At 34.3% G+C, this 18,163-nt stretch overlaps 3 protein-coding genes across 5 annotated transcripts; 1 reads left to right on the top strand and 2 right to left on the bottom strand.

The window, feature by feature from the left end:
- Positions 1 to 1,347: 1,347 nt before the first annotated feature.
- On the top strand, positions 1,348 to 7,842 carry LOC136222120 (cellulose synthase-like protein G3). Its single transcript, XM_066009607.1, has 6 exons — positions 1,348 to 1,998; positions 4,210 to 4,359; positions 4,439 to 4,564; positions 4,650 to 5,096; positions 5,544 to 5,885; positions 5,957 to 7,842. The coding sequence occupies exons 1-6, from the start codon at positions 1,378 to 1,380 to the stop codon at positions 6,503 to 6,505; spliced, it is 2,235 nt and encodes a 744-aa protein (XP_065865679.1). The 5' UTR covers positions 1,348 to 1,377; the 3' UTR covers positions 6,506 to 7,842.
- Positions 7,843 to 7,977: 135 nt separating this feature from the next.
- Positions 7,978 to 11,346, bottom strand: LOC136222121 (uncharacterized). Of its 2 annotated transcripts, XM_066009609.1 has the most exons (3): positions 9,883 to 11,346; positions 9,240 to 9,325; positions 8,502 to 8,607 (listed from the first exon to the last, which is right to left on the bottom strand). In XM_066009609.1, the coding sequence occupies exons 1-3, from the start codon at positions 10,567 to 10,569 to the stop codon at positions 8,559 to 8,561; spliced, it is 822 nt and encodes a 273-aa protein (XP_065865681.1). In that variant the 5' UTR covers positions 10,570 to 11,346; the 3' UTR covers positions 8,502 to 8,558. The 2 variants fall into 2 exon arrangements, with proteins under 2 accessions (XP_065865680.1, XP_065865681.1); XM_066009608.1 differs by lacking the exon at positions 9,240 to 9,325 and having other exon boundaries at positions 7,978 to 8,607; positions 9,883 to 11,340.
- Positions 11,347 to 13,252: 1,906 nt separating this feature from the next.
- Positions 13,253 to 14,659, bottom strand: LOC136223806 (uncharacterized). 2 transcript variants are annotated; one of them, XM_066011978.1, is made up of 3 exons: positions 14,521 to 14,659; positions 13,692 to 13,923; positions 13,253 to 13,594 (listed from the first exon to the last, which is right to left on the bottom strand). In XM_066011978.1, exons 1-3 carry the CDS (start codon positions 14,619 to 14,621, stop codon positions 13,340 to 13,342), a joined length of 588 nt encoding a protein of 195 aa, XP_065868050.1. In that variant the 5' UTR covers positions 14,622 to 14,659; the 3' UTR covers positions 13,253 to 13,339. The 2 variants fall into 2 exon arrangements, with proteins under 2 accessions (XP_065868050.1, XP_065868051.1); XM_066011979.1 differs by having other exon boundaries at positions 13,429 to 13,584.
- Between the last annotated feature and the right edge of the window lie 3,504 nt (positions 14,660 to 18,163).

Raw genomic sequence — 18,163 nt, 5'->3', positions numbered from 1 at the left:
CCTGGACTTCCATTTCTCATCCCAAAAGGTCTGGACTTCCATTTCTCATCCAAAAAAAAAAATGGAAGTCCAGACCTTTTGGGATGAGAAATGGAAGTCCATACCTTTTGGGATGGACGTCTCCCACGGTGCACACCAAGATTACTCATCCGATTCAAAATTGGTACCGGATAATTGGCACAATCTCTACTAACCAACCATTTTAGGAGTGAATGTGCCAATCTTGAGGGAAATTTCTCCCTGTATAGGAAGAAAAGTTATCTCCCATGCATCCGAGGATGCCGCCTTCTAGAAAGGGATGTTATGTAATCAACCACCTTCAGAAAAAATTAATCGTGTTAGGCAGGAAAAAAGACGATTTTGGCTTCGTGAAATGAGGATTAGCGAAGCATGCGAATGTAAATGTGCAGGGAAAGAGGTGATTTTACTTTGCTAATCGATGTTTTCGCGAGGTATGCGAGGTCTGAAACGTGCCGATCTACGTCGCATATCGATGCTTTCGCGAAGTCTACGAGTCAAATCATGAACTTTTCTACTCGCAGACTTCACGAAATAATTGATTCGCGAAGCAGATCCACACCTTTCAGGCTCTTTCTCTTCGCAGATCTTCGCGAAATCATCAATTCACGAAGTAGATCGTCACGTTTCAGGCTCTTTCTCTTCGCAAATCTTCACGAAATCATCAATTCACGAAGTAGATCGTCACGTTTCCGGCTCTTTCTCTTCGCAAATCTTCGCGAAATCATCGATTCACGAAGTGTATTCATGAAAAAACGCAGAAAAAACAACAGATACTTACATTTTTCACGGCTTTTACCCTTAAAAGCGACAATAACAATATGATAAACTGGAAAAAACGAAGCAAATAACGTAGAATAACCATTTTTTCGATGGTAACAAGAAGAAAGAAACCAAGTAACGAGCAGGAATAGGAAGTTGCAGAATCAATAAATGAAGAGAGGAAAAAGAGAAATTCATTGTGATTTGGCGAAATGGTACAGGTTTCGTGCAATTTAAAGGAAGAAAGGAAGATCAAAAGTCTTGAAATCATTAATGGAGGAGCCAACTTTTTGCGTAACCAATGAGATGGGGGGGAGCGGCCGTTCGCGTTGTGGGGGAAGTGGGAAGGTTATGGGTATTATGGAAAAGTTACACAAAATGAGTCTAGATATATAGTAGGTTGAATAAATGGGTTAAATATGTAAATGGCCTCCCATTTGACTTAGTTTTGTAATTTTCAAAAAAAAATTAAAAAAAAAAAAAAAACCAAATATAATAATTTTAGGTAGCTAACTCGGTCTTGGGCCGCGGCTTGTTATAACTTATAAATACCCAAGTAGTTGATCAAATATAGCAAATTACACTGCCCCCAAAAACATGGAGTCTGCTCAGAAACAGAGTGGATTCACCACCGACAAATCCGCCGCCGCGTCTCCTCCGCTTCACACGGTGCAGCTAATGCGCCGAACACATTTTTGCCGTATATACATCATAATATACACATTTGCCATCTTAGCTCTGCTATACAACCATTCACAAACTCTTTACCACTCAACTTCTCTTCTCTCTTCTCTCATTTCAATAACCTTATTGATCTCCGATCTCTGCCTTGCTTTCGAGTGGTCTACTTCTGCAGCTTTGAGGTTCGGAAGAGTCCGGCGGAAACAATTCCCGGAAAACCTCCCAAATTTCATAAAGAGAAATGATTATCCCGGCATTGATGTGTTCATATGCACTGCAGATCCGTACAAGGAGCCACCTGTTGATGTTGTCAACACTGCTTTATCTGTTCTGGCTTATGATTATCCGCCGGAGAAACTTTCCGTTTATTTATCGGACGACGGCGGTTCTGATTTGACTCTTTTTGCTTTCTTTGAGGCTGCTAAGTTTGCTGCCCATTGGCTACCATTTTGCAGCGATTTTAATATCAAAGAGAGGAGTCCTAAAGCGTTTTTTCAGTCCGATTATAGTTCCTCTGCTCAGATTGAGAAACTCAAGGTAATTAATTAATAAGACATCCATTCTTTATCTTTTATTATTGTTTTTAATTGAGTACATTATTATTTAGTTGTCTGTATATTCATGAAATAAGATAATTAAAATACAACAATTTGGTAGTTAATTTAGATTAATTTCAAATAAATGTATGATTATTAGGTAAAGTAGTGTCTCATATGTGTCCCTATCCACTAATCCATATTCTCGAAAAAGAATAAAAAGAATTCACATTAGTCAATACTAGTAATAGTACAGAAAGAAAAAAAAGATATATAAAACAGTGGGGACACTTTGAATTGCCAGTTTATTATTAGTGTTCATACGACGTCATCTCCGCTCAAAATCTGATCTCAATAGATTTTCAAGACATAAATTATTCAACAAATTGTCAAGCACATGTGGTTACAGCTTTTTAACAAAACATATCTTGAGCTACATCAACTCCACTGCACCAAACAACTGATTTTTACTAATAGTTTCGTAGGCTTTGTATTCCTATATGGGTAATAGATTTAAAATTTATCCACAAGGTGTTTGTGATTTACAGTGATTTATTAATGTTAAATTGATATTTTTTAAATGTTTTTATATAAAAGAAAATCAAAGCTTCGTTTATAGTTTAGTTTTTATAAAAAAAATTGGTGTTTTCCAAAGAAGGGTGGATACTGAACTCTCTAAAACCTCTTAAATTGGTCCCTCGTTCCCGTCCTATAAAACAATCTAAGTTGCAACTTACAATAGCCACCTACAATATGATTTAGGCATTTAAAGAAATATAGTGCGCGGTCGCAATAGAACTGTTTTCAAAAGGCTAATTAATATAAAAAATAATTAAGTATTTTAGTTGTATTCTAAGTTAAAATTTGAGAAGAGATTGTCAAAAATCAACTCCAATATTTTTTTTAGTGACTCTTCAAATCACTAAAACCTCCCCATCCTTTTTATTATTGAGGACTTTCTAGTGTCTCGTTATTTTATTTTTTTATTAATAATTTATTATTGATTTGTCTCTCACTATTTATAAATATAACAATACTTACTAATTTTAATGATAAAATAATAAATTATGAGTGAATATAGAGAGTATTATTGAAGATGGTATGTCTTAATCACTCCTCAAATGACTAAGAACCCATTTCGTTGACATGTTTTTATTTGCTTGTTGTTATTAGCTATTTATTGTTGTTGATACGTAGTATATATTAGGAGTTGTTAAGAAAGGCTCATGCAGCCTTGAATTACATTTTGCCTTTATTAGAAAAAAATAAAATGCCCCACTTGATGGTTCCAATAGTTATACCAGGGCCGGTTCAGGGTGTGCCGGCCTAGGGTCTAGGGTTGGAGGGCTCCACAAAAAAAAATTAGCCTTTATATGTATATATGAATTTTTTTTTAATATAAATAGTGATAAAATTATATAGGAGGGTCTATTTCTTTTCGAAATCCCATTGATAAAAAAATTTAAAATGACTATTTTGTTATGTATAATTTTATTATTATTAGAGGGGTCCTTATTATTTATTTTACCTAAGACCCCTGAATTATCAGGATCGGTCCTGATTATACCTTTAGGATGAACATCAATCCCATTACCTCCCTCTTTCTTTCTATTTAATTGAATAAATAAATAAATAAATCTGAGACTCGAATTGTTTTGGATTTTTGCTAATTAATTAATAATTATTTTTTCAATCCCATCTATTGAATTTTTTTATTTATTAATAATAATGGTATATATTAGAATAAATGTACTTTCAAATGTAAATAAGTCACACATTTTTAAACGAGTTCATCTCACCAAGTAAGTTCTATTTGATAACCAATTTCAACACTTAAAATTAATACATTCAGTGTTTTTTGGGTTTAAGCTTGTTTAATAATGCAATTTAAATATTTGAGTTAAGTTATATAATCATTTATTTTGGTAAGTTAAAATAATATTTTTAAATTGAGTACTTATTTTTAATATTTATTATATTTTCAAAATTTATAATATTCAGCATTTAAAAAAACATATTTTTTTAGTATTTAATTTTAAGTTTTTATCAACTGACACTATGATTGGAATGAGTATTGACCTCCCATACATTTTAGTATGGTAGGCGAATGATTTTAGCTCCCAAGTCAGCTAATGATCCCATTAAAATTTTGACTCCTGCATCTTTATCCATCCTAAGTTTAACAGTATTGGTTGACAAATTTTGTACTCAGTTAATGTACGAATGCATGAAAGGAAGAATTGAAAATGTTGTTGAGAAAGGAGAAGTTGGAAATGAATACATGAGTAATGATAAGGAGCGTCAAGTTTTCAGCAAATGGACCCCTAAATTCACTCCTCAAAGTCATCCTTCTCTCATTCAGGTTTGCTTACTCCCTTTGTTTTTCTTTTCCCATGCTCAACATGTCAAAAAGAAGACATGTAATTGACATAAATGGACAGGTTTTACTAGACAACAGAAAGGACAAAGACGTAATGGGCCATAATCTACCAAACCTTGTCTATGTATCTAGAGAGAAAAGCAACACTGCGCATCACCATTTTAAGGCTGGTGCCCTCAATTCTCTGGTATTAATTAATTAATTTTACCCTTATTCTTCATTCAATTATTTGTCTGGAACTAATGACATAATTTAGACTTGGTTTTAATTAGATTCGAGTGTCGGCAGTGATGACGAATGCACCTATTATATTATCCATAGACTGCGACAATTACTCGAATGATCCACAGACACTGGAACGTATACTATGTTATTTTGGGGATCCTAAGGTTCGTTCAGAAATATCATTAATTCAATTTCCTCAACTATTTGTTGGGTTGAACAAGAATGACATCTATGCTGGTGAATACAAAAGTTTGTTTCAAATATTTCCACATGGATATGACGGAATCAGGCGTATGTTTTTCTATGGAAGTAATGGCTTCTTCTCAAGGAGAGCTTTTTTTGGACCTCCGTCAAAGCTGCTTCCTACTCCTGAAATGCCTCAACTTAACCCTTTTCATCTAGTTAACAATTCCATCCAATCCCAAGACATTTTGACATTGGCCACTCGAGCTTCTAGTTGCCATTTTGAGAATCACACTGATTGGGGAATCAAAGTAGGTCACAACTCAACTCAATTTTGTTATTTTTCAACCAATTTTGTCGGTAAATTCTTGTCGGTACCCAATTTTGTACTTAGTATGTAACCCTACATTGCAGTACTAACGAAAATAATATTGTAAGCAACTTTTTTTTTTTAATTTTAAAGTTTCCCCATTCAATTTCTAAAGTTTCCTCATTCAAAAAAGTTGAAGAATTAAAGTTGTTTATGATATCATTTCCATCAATTTTACAAGGGCACCTTATCTATTATTAGAGTGGTCAAGATTGGGTGATTTTTATATTAGATTGTAAAATTTAACGACCATTCGGTTACATGCTACTAAGGATAAAGATAAGTGGCCATAGTTGTAATTTACCCAAAATGAGACCTTATGTGATGATATTATACGGATTAACTATTGTTATTGACATATTGGTTTTGGTTATTAAAAACTATGCAGAAAGGGTTTAGATATGGATCAGTAGTGGAAGACTATTTTACAGGTTATATGCTTCACTGTGAAGGGTGGAGAGGTGTGTTTTGTCAGCCAGAAAGACCAGCATTTCTAGCAGAAGCAACCACTTCCTTGCTGGAAGTGTTGGTTCAGCAGAAGAGATGGGCTGTTGGACTTCTTGAGGTTGTCTTCTCCAAATATTGCCCTGTAACTTTCGGTCTCTACCATGGATTCAGGAACCATGTATATTCACAGCAAGGCTTCTGGGCTATCTGGTCTATTCCAATTACTGTATATTCCTTCCTTCCTCAGTTAGCTCTCCTCAACAATCTTTCCATCTTTCCCGAGGTACACGTATAGATATTGTCCGCTTTGGTTCATCTCGTATTATTATGTACTAAATTGTCATTTGGGTTCAGGTAAAATCACCATGGTTTCTGCTATATGCTTTCCTTTTCGTAAGTGCATATGCAGTGGATATGATGGATTTTATGTTGCATAAGGGGACAATCTGTAGATGGTGGAATGATCAGAGAATGTGGAATATAAGAGGCTTATCAACTTACTCTTATGCAATATTTGAGTTCACTCTGAAATCATTAGGAATGTCCACACCTGGGTTCACTCTCACTAGCAAAGCAGTTGATGAACAAATAAGCAAAAGATATGAGAAAGGTCTCTTTGAATTTGGAGTTGCATCTCCTATGTTTGTGCCTTTAGTAATGGCAGCTTCAATGAACTTGCTATCATTCTCATGGGGTGCTTTTGAAATTGCAAAGGGGAATTCAAGAATTCAAGGATTAGCAATTCAAATGTTTTTATCAGCATTTGCTGTTGTCAATAGCTTCCCAATCTACCAAGCCATGGTGTTAAGAAGTGATAATGGAAAAATTCCAGCAAAGATTACTGTTATTGGTACAGGTCTTACATGGGCTATTTGTGTATTTGGTTCATTCATTTTCAAGTAAGAATTGGTTTTTGTACCGACTGATTAGCAATGCAAGCTAAGTTCGTGGGACGAGTTCTCGGGTTTGACTGTAACTAAGCCCCAAAGGACTGAAGATTCATTTGGCTCCATCATACACTCCACCATCTCATGAATATGCTTCTACTTAGTTTTTTCTTCTGTTTAGGTAATGGAGTAAGATCATACTTGTAATTCATGGTCTACATAATTGATTTTTATTTATCTTTACAATTCTTTAGATTATGAATACCGGAATTCATTCGAGAGCCTGTTGAATAGTTTTTGTTTGGTTTTCCAAAAATTGGTATTCTTTTTTTTTTCCCCTTCTCAGTTTCATATAATTTTGTTTCCTGATGACTTCAGCATTAACAAATTTAATCTGATAGATTACTGGGTTGGGGAGGGATTTTTTGGGTGAAAGAGATGGTGGACTAAATGAAGGTTAAAACATTATTAGCATTCCTATTCATGCTTGTTAGCTGGAAGATGAAGGCAAAAATGTGAAAATGCATGATCTGATTCATGAAGTGGCGTTATGGGTAGCTTCAGAATATGGGAAGTTTAAGGACAAATACCGGAGACCGGGGCTCAGTTGAGTGAAGCACCGGAGATGGGGAGAGATGGGATTGTGTAAGAACAATGTCAGTAATGGCTAATCATGTCCAGAATCTAACACGACCTCCAAGATGCAACTACCTCTTAACTCTGTTCCTCAGAAGTAATTATCTGAAGATGATTGCTAATTCTTTCTATCAGTTCATGCCTTCCCTGAAAGTCGTGGATCTGTCTGAAAATAGAGAACTGACTGAATTGCCATCTGGAATATCAAAACTAGATTCTTTACAGTATCTGAATCTGTCAAAGACAGGCAAAAGGCAACTGCCGATTAACCTAAAGAAATTGGTGAATCTAAAGTGTCTGAATCGGGAGTACACCTATGAACTCCAGACAATTCCATTACAACTGATTTCTTCCCTTTCCAATCTTAATGTATTGTGAATGGTTCATTGTGCTTCTTCAGTTTGAGTTATCAGAGATGGTATTCGAATCGGTGGTAACGAATCCTTGGCGGCACCTAGAGCATCTGAATGTGCTAACGATTTTAAGACATCCAAATATGCTCGAAAGACTTAATAGCCTCGATAGGTTTCAGGTCTACACCAGGCTTTATCTCTCCATCATTTCAAGCAGTCAAGGTTGCTTAATATATCATTTCTAGAAGGTATGAGGTCTCTAGCAGACCTTGAAGTTCTTGATTACCTAAATCTGACAAAGCTCTTTGTAAAAGATCTTTATTTGCAATAGAAGCTCAACAATTAAGAGGCTGTTTTTCAGTTACTTCTTGTTGTGGAGTTCTTGCTTCTGATAGCATAAGTTAACTCTAACTTTTGACTAAGGTGGTCGCTTTGGTTTTCAACTAGTAGGATCCAGTGGTTGAAGCCAGGAAGTTCAGATTCCAGAACTCAAAACAAGTTCATGCAAAACCAGTGATGTTTAATTCGGAATCATAATTTGCTACTTTTACAAAACGAATGAAGATTTACAACAATAAATTTGAAATATGCAATCATTTGCTCTACTCTACTTCATCAACAAGTGTAGAAATATGCACTTCCTTTCTTAATTTTCCAGAGGACCCATTTGGGCACTAGTCTGATACAATTTCACTATCTGGTAATAATCTGTATTTGACAAATAATAAAGTACACGAGGGAACAATTTCTAACATATGTATCCCCCTAGTATGGCAATCATCTTATAATAAACTTTTGTACCAATGAAGAAGCATAAAGAACATATTGCAAACATTACCAGCATCAGTTAAGTAACTTTTCCAGTGGCTTGTGCCCACTTGATAGTTGAACGGACCAATGCATCAATTGGATCGATACATTTCTTGAGAAGAGGATCATTCTGAGGTAGAAGATCGCGCATATCATCAGAGGCAATGATAACAGTGTTGACTGCTCTCACTAGAAGAACTTGAAGGGCAATTCTGAACAGATTCCTTGCCCCTTCCATGTCATTTCTGTTTAACGCTTCAATTGACGGAATTATAGTGTGTTCCATGGTTGCTTTATCTGGCAGAACAACTTCAAACCCCTGCAAGCTCAGCGAAAAACATGAATAAGCACAAACAACTACTACAATAAAAGAACCCAGTAAATGAAGGAAAATAATAGCACAAATTTGCATAGTCAGTGATGATAAAGAAAATTCCTAGTTAAAAAAAGCATTCAGATGTCAAAGACCAGGAAGCTTCACATGAGATTCAACAAGAAACAACTCAAAGCAATATGGGAATGACAAATGAAGAACATAACTTAAATGGAACTAGTAAGTGAAATTGGGATATTACGTGCTCCATTTCTGCATATTAAGGAATTACTTGAGCAATAAAAAATAGGATAAAGAGGGATGTTATCCCACTATTTCTTCACTTCCTTAAATGTTTCTTTACCATGTAAAAGTGAATGCAAAGCTGCATTTCGAGTAGGAGATGTCTAACAGTAATAAGCAAGACACTCCATCTTGTTCTCAGCACATAACAAAACCAGGAGAAACAAACACAAAATCTAAATGTATTATTTTCTCAACTGGATTATTGTGAAATTTGAATTTCCAACAGAGGTCAAGAGATTGGTCTCAAAATCTACATTGTCATCTGTCTCATCGAGATATTCCAGCAAAAGTTTTGCTGGTTAGGACACCATATTCATAAGGTCCTTAATTACCTGGGAAGCAAAATGCTACCAAAATTAATTCTGGAGAATGAAACATTATTCTTATTTGTATTATATGTCTTCAAACTTCCAATCAACTGCAAATAGGAGAAAACATTATTTAAGGAGTTCACCAAGCGAAGGAAATATAAGACTCTAAAAGGTAGGACAAACACACAAGCCAAATATCTTTCATTGTTCTCGTGAATATCTTGGAAAACTAAAAAGACTATTATGGAATAGCAGCTCATAAATGATGTATCAACTATAAGAGTAAAAGCCTGACTGTTCCTGCATTGGTATGCCACTGATTAATTTGCTAACATTCTGTTGAGAGAATTTTGTAAGAGAAGAGTATGAAACTATGAATCAACACAATCATCCAATCGATTAAACAGGTTGTGTCTTCCTGTTGAATATGATTCAATATTTAGAAGTGAAAAAGTAAAACATAAAGCAAATGCATTTGACAACAAGAAGAAAAAAGATTTTACTCTCCTTTAATTATTCTCTTTACATATCAGTATGAAATACTATGAATTTCTTGTTAAAATTGCAACTTCAAATGGTAAATTAATTAGATCAAAACACTAAGTGGATTTCTGTGACAAGTTAATCCAAAGCAGAAGCAGAAATGAGCAAATGATGAACACACCTCGTTTTGCAGCTTCTCTTGATAGAACCCTGCAGTTAAAGTAGCACTTGTTCCGAGTACCCCAATCCGCAAAGGACTTCCAGCCTCTAATGGCTTTAGCTTAGCCTCCTTGAGCTCCCTAGCAACACAATCACCCATGTGAAGGAATTCAACAGAACACCCCTTTGAAACCTCACCATGCCATGAATGAGAAATATGGCAAGGCATTACTATACAGCGAGCTCCGGAGCTCTCCAAGAAAACTCTTTTGCTCCGTAGCTTTTCCACTATAGATATATGATCCAATTTAGAAAGTTCATTTTGCCTATATAGTAAAGGCAAAGAATCTCTCTCATGTGTTAAAAGCTCTTTATTTAATTCTGCATCAGAGCAAAGGATAAATGGAGCACAATCTTGTCCATCCTTTGAACTCCACTGGACAAGCTTTTTCAAGAAATTCAAAGTAGAATTTTCTGATGCCCCTCCTATGATACCCACTGTATTTGCTTGACTAAGCAACAAATCAGAAAAATCACCCTTTGTTGAATCACTATTCTTATTAGTTGGCAAGACAACAGAAGAAGGGGGAATTGCGAAAACTGGTTTCACCCTTGCCCTATACAGGGATTTATGAGTATTTACATTACTGAATAAATGAGATGGATAATTCAATGCATTGAAAGACATTGTCAAGCTCCCATCAAACATCTGCTATGCCAAAACAAGGCAAACTAATAAGCTCCAATGAATTCCCCAATTTCAAATGCTTAGAATCTCAGCTAACTACTGGCAAGGGTAGCACCTAAATTTACCATGAAAAAATCATAGAGCTCTAATGAAACTAATCCAACTAAAAGGAAAACCCCTTCTTCCAGAAGAGGCAAACGGTTTCAAGTTATCAATTTCGAGCCCTTAAACCCCAAAATTCAGTTGGGTTTCAATATGAAAAGGATATTGACAAGAACCGACTTCTAGAACTGCCAAATTCCATAGAAGATTGTAAAAGAAAGTAGGAGAAGCTTCAGTAGAGCAAAAATGTAAGTGTTGTTTCTTAAATTTTCAGAAACAAAAGCAAAACCAAACTCCAAAACCAGAAATCTTTTCCCCACCTATCTATAATTGAAGGCAAGCCACAAACAAAAAGAAGCAAACATGGAGATAAAAATGAAAAAGAAGGCAAGTGGGACTGGTGAGAGGAAGTAAAGACAGACAGGCACTAGATCTCCGAGTAATTAGGTTTTTCTTCTTTTTCTTTTACTTTTATTGTATGATCCCAAAGCAAACAAGGATGGACCCAACAGTCATGGTGGGGAATTGGCAAGTGGGCAGGGATCTTTAAGCATCTTTACGATATTCTACTCATTTGTCAGTTTTCACATTAAGGCATAGTATACCAAAAATAGAATAGCTACTACTGGTTAAAACTAGAAATCACTGAAAAAGATGATAACAACACTGAAATTTAGAAGCACATGCTTCTGCTAGCAGTTACCTTGACCGCAATTTGCAATTATTTTGGACATTAGGCTGCTGAGTTCCCTTTAATCCGCCCTAGAATGAATGTCTGTTTCATATTCGTGTAATTTAGGGCATTTCAAACTTCAAAGTCTTCAACTTTCACTAGCCGGTTTAACGCACACGGACAGCAGCGCAAAGGACCTAATTTTCCTGCAAGCGACCGTTGGCTAACTATTTACTTAACGGTAAATTAAAGGCTTTTGTTCAAAAAGCTTGATTGACCCTTCAATTTTTAAAATGTCCCGATAGCTCCTTATAAAATGTCCATTTAGTCATCTAAACTTGCGTAAAAGGTAATCAATTGATCACACGATTGCAAAAATGTAAGTTAAATACAGAAGATGTATTCCACGTGTTTTAGAATGTTATTACAAAATTCAAGAATAGTGTAAAAATGAAGTTATTATTTGTTCAACTATAAACTTTGTATTCTTTAATATTATAACAGCAAGACCTCAATCTTGATTGTTTTGCTTTTTCTAAGACGCGTGTAATATATTTTCCGCATTTAACTTATTTTTTGCAACCGAGTGATCAATTGATTACATTTTATGCAAGTTTAGAGGGCTAACTGAACATTTTATGCAAGTTCATGGAGGCTATTAGGACACTTTGAAAGTTCAGGAGACCAATCAAGCTTTTTGGACAAATTCAGAGGGCCAATCAAGCTTTTTGGACAAATTCAGAGGACCAATCAAGCTTTTTGAACAAGTTCAAGGGCAAATGATGTATTAAGCCTAAATTAAATAAAAACTTCAATTTGTTATTTTCCTAAAATTAAAACGTATTATGAAACAAAAAATAAAACTTCGTTAGGGTAATGGGACGGGTATGGAAATACCTCCAGGATATCCGATACCCGTCGTAACTCTTTATATATTAAAAAATATTATTGTTTTCAGATGTAAGATATAAGATTTGAACCACAACATTTTATTCTTCAACCATTGAGTGATAGCAATAAGTTTTTTTATTTTTATTGATTAAAGTTCAATTTGTTCAATAGTAATGGAATCAAGTGCTCGAAGAAGTCTCGTGTTAGGAGACGATCAAGGCTCTGATACTAACTAATGTGGATCGGTTTGTAGTGATAATTTTAATCGTAAACTAACAAAGAGATTCTCAAACTAAACTTGAAAGAGTTATGAAACCCCCAAATTCACAAGCTAAAACTGGTAGGAATTAGGAATCATCATTTAATAAAAGGATGAACCCTAAACTCTCAAAGAGAAATTGTATTTTGATTGATAAAGATTACATACAACTTAATAAAATGTGTTATTTATATCCCACAAACCTTAATATTAAAATTACATAAAAGCCTAACAAACTTACTTACTTAAGAAGAGTTAAAGGGGCTAAAATGAAATAAGGATAAATGGATCGCATGCCTATAAATAAGTTGATACCGTTGTAAATAGTAGGTAGCTCGAGAGAATGTGACCTTGCACACTTAAAAGTCCACCGGACTTGTGGGATATGGCGTGTGGATTCTTGACAAGATGACCTTGCACATTTCTCCCAACTATCCGTTTTCACACATTCAATTAATTTGATTTCCTCATCGAAATGGAAAACAGCAACAAGGTATGATATTCTCTTGTCTAATACTAATGTTTCTGTTTATGTAAACAACAAACTAAAACAAATACTCTTGGTGCTTGATAATTCACGCAACATTTAAAATTGCGAGTAGCAGCATCATTTCATTTCATTCGTAGCCTTCAATTTGATTCTTTACTTTTGGTGCCAAAAGTTAGTTAGATTTAACAAGTAGAAAACACTGTCCAATTCAATCATTAACAATAACACTATAGACCAAAAAAAAAAAAATACTAGGCAATAATCATAAATCCACAATTAGTATAAGATAAAAGAAAAAGAAAATTTCCCTATTGTTATTCTTCCGAATATATCAGCATCCAAACTACATCAGGATATCAAAATTTACACTTTCAAGTCACATATTTTTCTTAGATTGAGATTTAAAACAACGAATTAGTTTCCTGAGATCCTTTCTTATGGATAAAAAAGCACAAAATAGTGCAATTGACATTGCTGGATACACAGAAAAAGATGTTGTAGCTGATTTCCTTAACATTCTTTGTCTAACAAATCCCCAAATTATAAGTAGTATTCCAAGAAGGCTCATCCTCCCCGGCCTTACAATACCCACTACAGCTCCTGCAACACTCAACCAGCTTCCTGCAAGAATCTAAACACATAATAATCTACTGTTATTGCAATCCGTGAATCCCAAATCCGTCACCGATTCTAATGCACATGTCATGATAATAGAATAATGTATGTACCTCTAGGCATTGGAATTCAATTGCAGTAAGGCCTTTCTTCAAATGCTTAAGGTTATATAGATTCACCAATTCAGCAAAGCTAGGGATGTTTTGATTGTTGATGAAAGCTTGTGCAATGGCACCAGGGTAGAGAAGACCCTTCACAAAAGATGCAGGGCATACTTGTGCTGCAACTAGCTGGGAGGACACCAACTCCACAGGTGATGTACATATTCCTATTCTACATGGTACCCTATCAGAACAGACATTATCAGGCACAAATTAACATATGAGAATTCCAAATCAGTCTACAACTACACATACACATCAAGAAAACGCTTGTATTCTCAAATTCCATGTTAGATCGAACAGATAACGAGAAACATTATTTCTAAAACATAGTCTACGAAGCATAATCAGGAGACAAGCGCAGAAATGCTACAAAACAAGAGTTTCCGTCTAACCTAGCTTAAATCTAATTAAACACCGATCCCCCAATTGTTGGCCAAACACCCCTTAATAAAAACAAAAAATACACACAATATAACGTTTTGTAACCTAATTCTACCCAATATTAAAGAATTAGAAACCGAAAAAACGGTGCTAGTTTGAATTTATCGAAATGGGTCCTAAATTCATGAAAACCTAGAACTCGGATATCCGGAACAAGCTCCAAATTCTTGATTTGTCATTGTAAAAGATTGGGAGGAGCAATTAAAAAGCAAAAATTGCAGTTAAAATGTCAATAATAATTTGTGGAATTAGAGAGAGAAAATGTTGGTATGGCAATGACAATGACAGAAAGTAAATGAGATTGATAATGAGAGAAAAAAGAGAAAAGAATAAATACCTGAAGAGAGGGAGTTGAAATAAAATGGTAAAGAAAAAGATCCAAGAAGCAATCAGTGAAATCAAGGCTGCGCATCTACTCGAAGAACCCATCCTCCTCATCAACCCCACTAATTATTCTTTATTATTATTATTATTATTATTATTATTATTCTTGAATTACTCGAGTCTTTGCTCTCACTGGCTAAAGATAGTATGTAAATGGCTTAATACATCATTGGACCTGAACTTTTCTAAAAAACTTGAGTGTCTCTCTAAACTTTTAAAATATCCCGTTAGCCCTCTGAATTTGTATACAATGACCAGTTAGCTTCTTGAATTTGCATAAAATATAATCAATTAGTCACTCGGTTGTAAAAAAGTAAGTTAAATTCGGAATATGTGTTGTACGTGTCTTACAATGTTATTACATCATTCACAAAATAGATTAAAACATATTAAAAATGAAGTTCTTACTTGTTCAACTATAAAACATTTTCTTCTTTAATATTAGAATCGCATACCATGACATTGGTCATTTTACCTTTTTAATATGCGTGCAACACATCTTCCGCGTTAAATTATTTTTTTACAATCGAGTGACTAATTTATTACATTTTATGCAAGTTTAGGAAGCTAAATTAACATTTTATGCAAGTTTAGTGGGCTATCGAGACAGTTTAAAAGTTCAGAGACCAACCAAGATTTTATGACAAGCTCAAGAGGCAAATGATATATTAAGCCTATGTAAATCTTTGGCAAAAAGCATGTTGAGGATGAGATTTTTACATTGGCTAGAAATCAGTATTGGTCTCGAATTTTTACTAGAAATCAGTATCGGTCTCGTTTACTCCAACATGTCATGTAACCTGATATTATCTGAGTGGAATGATCAATATTAGTCATGGTTCATACTAAAAAATTTAGTTTAGGCCTCTCTTTCATTGTTTGATTTTAATAACTTTTAGGATTCCTTTTGTAAATCCATATTGGGAATTGATGTAACGAATTCACCATTTGTTGTTGATGTTTGCTGTTGCGGTTAGAAAAACATGAGGTGGAAATGGAATGGAGTAAATAAATACTCTTAATTTTTTATTTGAACAAATTAAACTCTTGATCATTTAATTTTAGTCACATTAAACATTTGTTTGTCAAATTATTTAATTATTAACATCTAATTCAATTAAAAAAATACTGTTAGATATTAATAAGAATTGGATCCTAAAATTAATATGATTGGATATTAACTAAAAATTTAAATTGATAGTTAAGGTTCAATTCATATTAATATCGTACAACAATATTCATTTCAGATGAGTTTGAAATTATATTTTTATAGTTTGAAATAATATTTTTATAGTTTCTCTTTATACACATTACACATATTAAAATTCGATCTACAACTATGAAAAACACAAACTTTAAACTAATATTAATAACACTTTGTTAATTGAGTTTTATATTCAAAGTTGGTTCTTTTAATCGTAAGAGTTTAATGTGCTAAAAAAATAAAAAGAACGAGAGATTAATGTATCTAAATAAAAGATCAAGACCTTAATGGAAAAAAAATGAAAGATTTAATAGAATAAGCTAGATTAGTAATGGGTGTAAAATTGTAATTAAACATTACAAACAGGTCAGTTAGTCATTAGTCCATATAAATAGGGGGCTAATTACAAATCTAGCCCAACTAAGAAGGGTCATTAACATATCTAACCCACTTTGCTTCCATTTTACCAAATTAGACCATTTCATCCACTTTGGACAAAATTACCCTTAGTTCTATTGATCGATAGATCGATTTCTGATATCAAACGTTAGCGATTTTTGAGATTTTTGAAGTATTATGTTCAATTTCCCGTTCAAATTGTATGTTTTTAGCTTATACGTCTGCTTTTCTCGCTGGTCTTGCCTCTTTCTTCATCTATAATGGTATCGTTTCAATTTTCTCAATTTTCCAACATTTTTCTCCATTGTTGTCGCATTTGTGACGAAATTTGTCGCATTTCGTCACAAATGCGACAACAGTTGTCGCATTTCGTCGCAAATGCGACAACTCTTGTCGCATTTGTGACTCTGCGACAAGTGTTGTCGCATTTGCGACGAAATGCGACAACTGTTGTCGCATTTGTGACGAAATGCGATAAATTTCGTCACAAATGCGACAACAATGGAGAAAAATGTTGGAAAATTGTGGAAAAAATAGAAAATTGAAACGATACCATTACAGATGAAGAAAGAGACAAGACCAGCGAGAAAAGCAGGCGTATAAGCTAAAAACATACAATTTCTACGGGAAATTGAACATAATACTTCAAAAATCTCAAAAATCGCTAACGATTGATATCAGAAATCGAAGAAGATGAACCGAAGAAGAAGAAGAAGAACCATAACCAGAACCAGAAGAAGAAGAAGAAGAAGAAGCCGAAGAAGCCGAAGAAGAAGAAGAAGAAGAAGAAGAAGAAGAAGAAGAAGAAGAAGAAGAAGCGGAAGAAGAAGAAGCAGGAGCAGATCCATCGATCAATAGAACTAAGGGTAATTTTGTCCAAAATGGATGAAATGATCTAATTTTGTAAGATGGAAGCAAAGTGGGTTAGATATATAAATGAGCCCTCTTAATTGGGCTAGATTTGTAATTAGCCCTATAAATAGGTAGGAATTGTAAGGTTTATTTGTATCTTCTCTTTCTCTAATTCGTTTTTCTCTTTCACTAGAAAGGTTCTTCAATTCTCGTATTGCAAAGTTTATTCCTCTTTTTCGATCAACTCTGTTTCAATCTTATTATGGTATTAGAGAACCTTTCGTTCGTATAATCCATCCTTATAGAATCAATTTCATTCAAGGATTGTTAAAAAAATTCATTTTAGCGATCTTCAGCTTCGATAAAATCGAAGTTTATTTTCTTGTAGATTCATCTTGATCTTGCGATTTTACCTAGTTTTTTTTCACCAATTTGCTGAAACTTTGGGTATTTCTTCATCAATATCGACTCCGCAATCTGAAACTCCAGTTATTTTGACCACATGCGCATCAGATCTTTCACAAAATTCGCCAAGTGTTTACTATTTGCATTCCGGTGAGAATCTGAGCTTAGTTCTTATTACGCAACTCCTTACCGGAGACAATTTTCACTCGTGGAATCATGGGTTTAAGAGAGCTTCACGTGCTAAAAACAAGATTTTCTTTTTTTTATGAATCTCTTTCAATGCCAGATGAAGGAGATGTGAATCGCGTCACCTGAGAGCGATGTAACACTATGATTTTCTCCTAGATTAGCAGGTTTGTTGTGCCTTCAATTGCAAATAGCATTTAGTGGTTTGATAATTACAGCGATGCTTGTCTTAATTTGGAAAAGTGATTTTCTCAAGGAGGTTCGATCAAGATCTCAGAGTTGCAAGAGCATATATATATCTTTATTCTAGGGTCTTTGACAATAACTTATTATTATATCAAGCAAATGACGTCATGGGAGAATTGATCAACTTCATGCCCTAATCAATGTGTAAGTGTACATCTGCTTGTAAGTTTGCTACCCTTGTTTCGAAAAATCTAAAAAGTATCAAGAAGAATATATGGTTATTTGTTTTTTTGAAATGATTAAATGTAGAGTATGCTGGTGCAAAGTTTCAAATCTTTCCTATGAAGTCTTTACCAGATCTTAT

The sequence above is a fragment of the Euphorbia lathyris genome, chromosome 3 (genome assembly GCF_963576675.1).
Source record: "Euphorbia lathyris chromosome 3, ddEupLath1.1, whole genome shotgun sequence".
NCBI lineage: Eukaryota > Viridiplantae > Streptophyta > Magnoliopsida > Malpighiales > Euphorbiaceae > Euphorbia > Euphorbia lathyris.
Note: the sequence above shows the minus strand (reverse complement) of the source record. Positions and strands in the feature narration are given on the sequence as shown.

What these genes read in the sequence shown, in the direction of transcription:
- LOC136222120 (XM_066009607.1), top strand. Translation starts at nt 1,378, where the DNA reads ATGGAGTCTGCTCAGAAACAGAGTGGATTCACCACCGACAAATCCGCC. An exon ending in CTGGTGCCCTCAATTCTCTG is followed by an intron (nt 4,565 to 4,649) that starts GTATTAATTAAT and finishes GGTTTTAATTAG; the next exon opens with ATTCGAGTGTCGGCAGTGAT. An exon ending in ACACTGATTGGGGAATCAAA is followed by an intron (nt 5,097 to 5,543) that starts GTAGGTCACAAC and finishes AAAACTATGCAG; the next exon opens with AAAGGGTTTAGATATGGATC.
- LOC136222121 (XM_066009608.1), bottom strand. Translation starts at nt 10,569, where the DNA reads ATGTTTGATGGGAGCTTGACAATGTCTTTCAATGCATTGAATTATCCA. An exon ending in AAGAGAAGCTGCAAAACGAG is followed by an intron (nt 8,608 to 9,882) that starts GTGTGTTCATCA and finishes CTGAGCTTGCAG; the next exon opens with GGGTTTGAAGTTGTTCTGCC.
- LOC136223806 (XM_066011978.1), bottom strand. Translation starts at nt 14,621, where the DNA reads ATGAGGAGGATGGGTTCTTCGAGTAGATGCGCAGCCTTGATTTCACTG. An exon ending in TTTCAACTCCCTCTCTTCAG is followed by an intron (nt 13,924 to 14,520) that starts GTATTTATTCTT and finishes CTGTTCTGATAG; the next exon opens with GGTACCATGTAGAATAGGAA. An exon ending in TTGAATTCCAATGCCTAGAG is followed by an intron (nt 13,595 to 13,691) that starts GTACATACATTA and finishes TTATGTGTTTAG; the next exon opens with ATTCTTGCAGGAAGCTGGTT.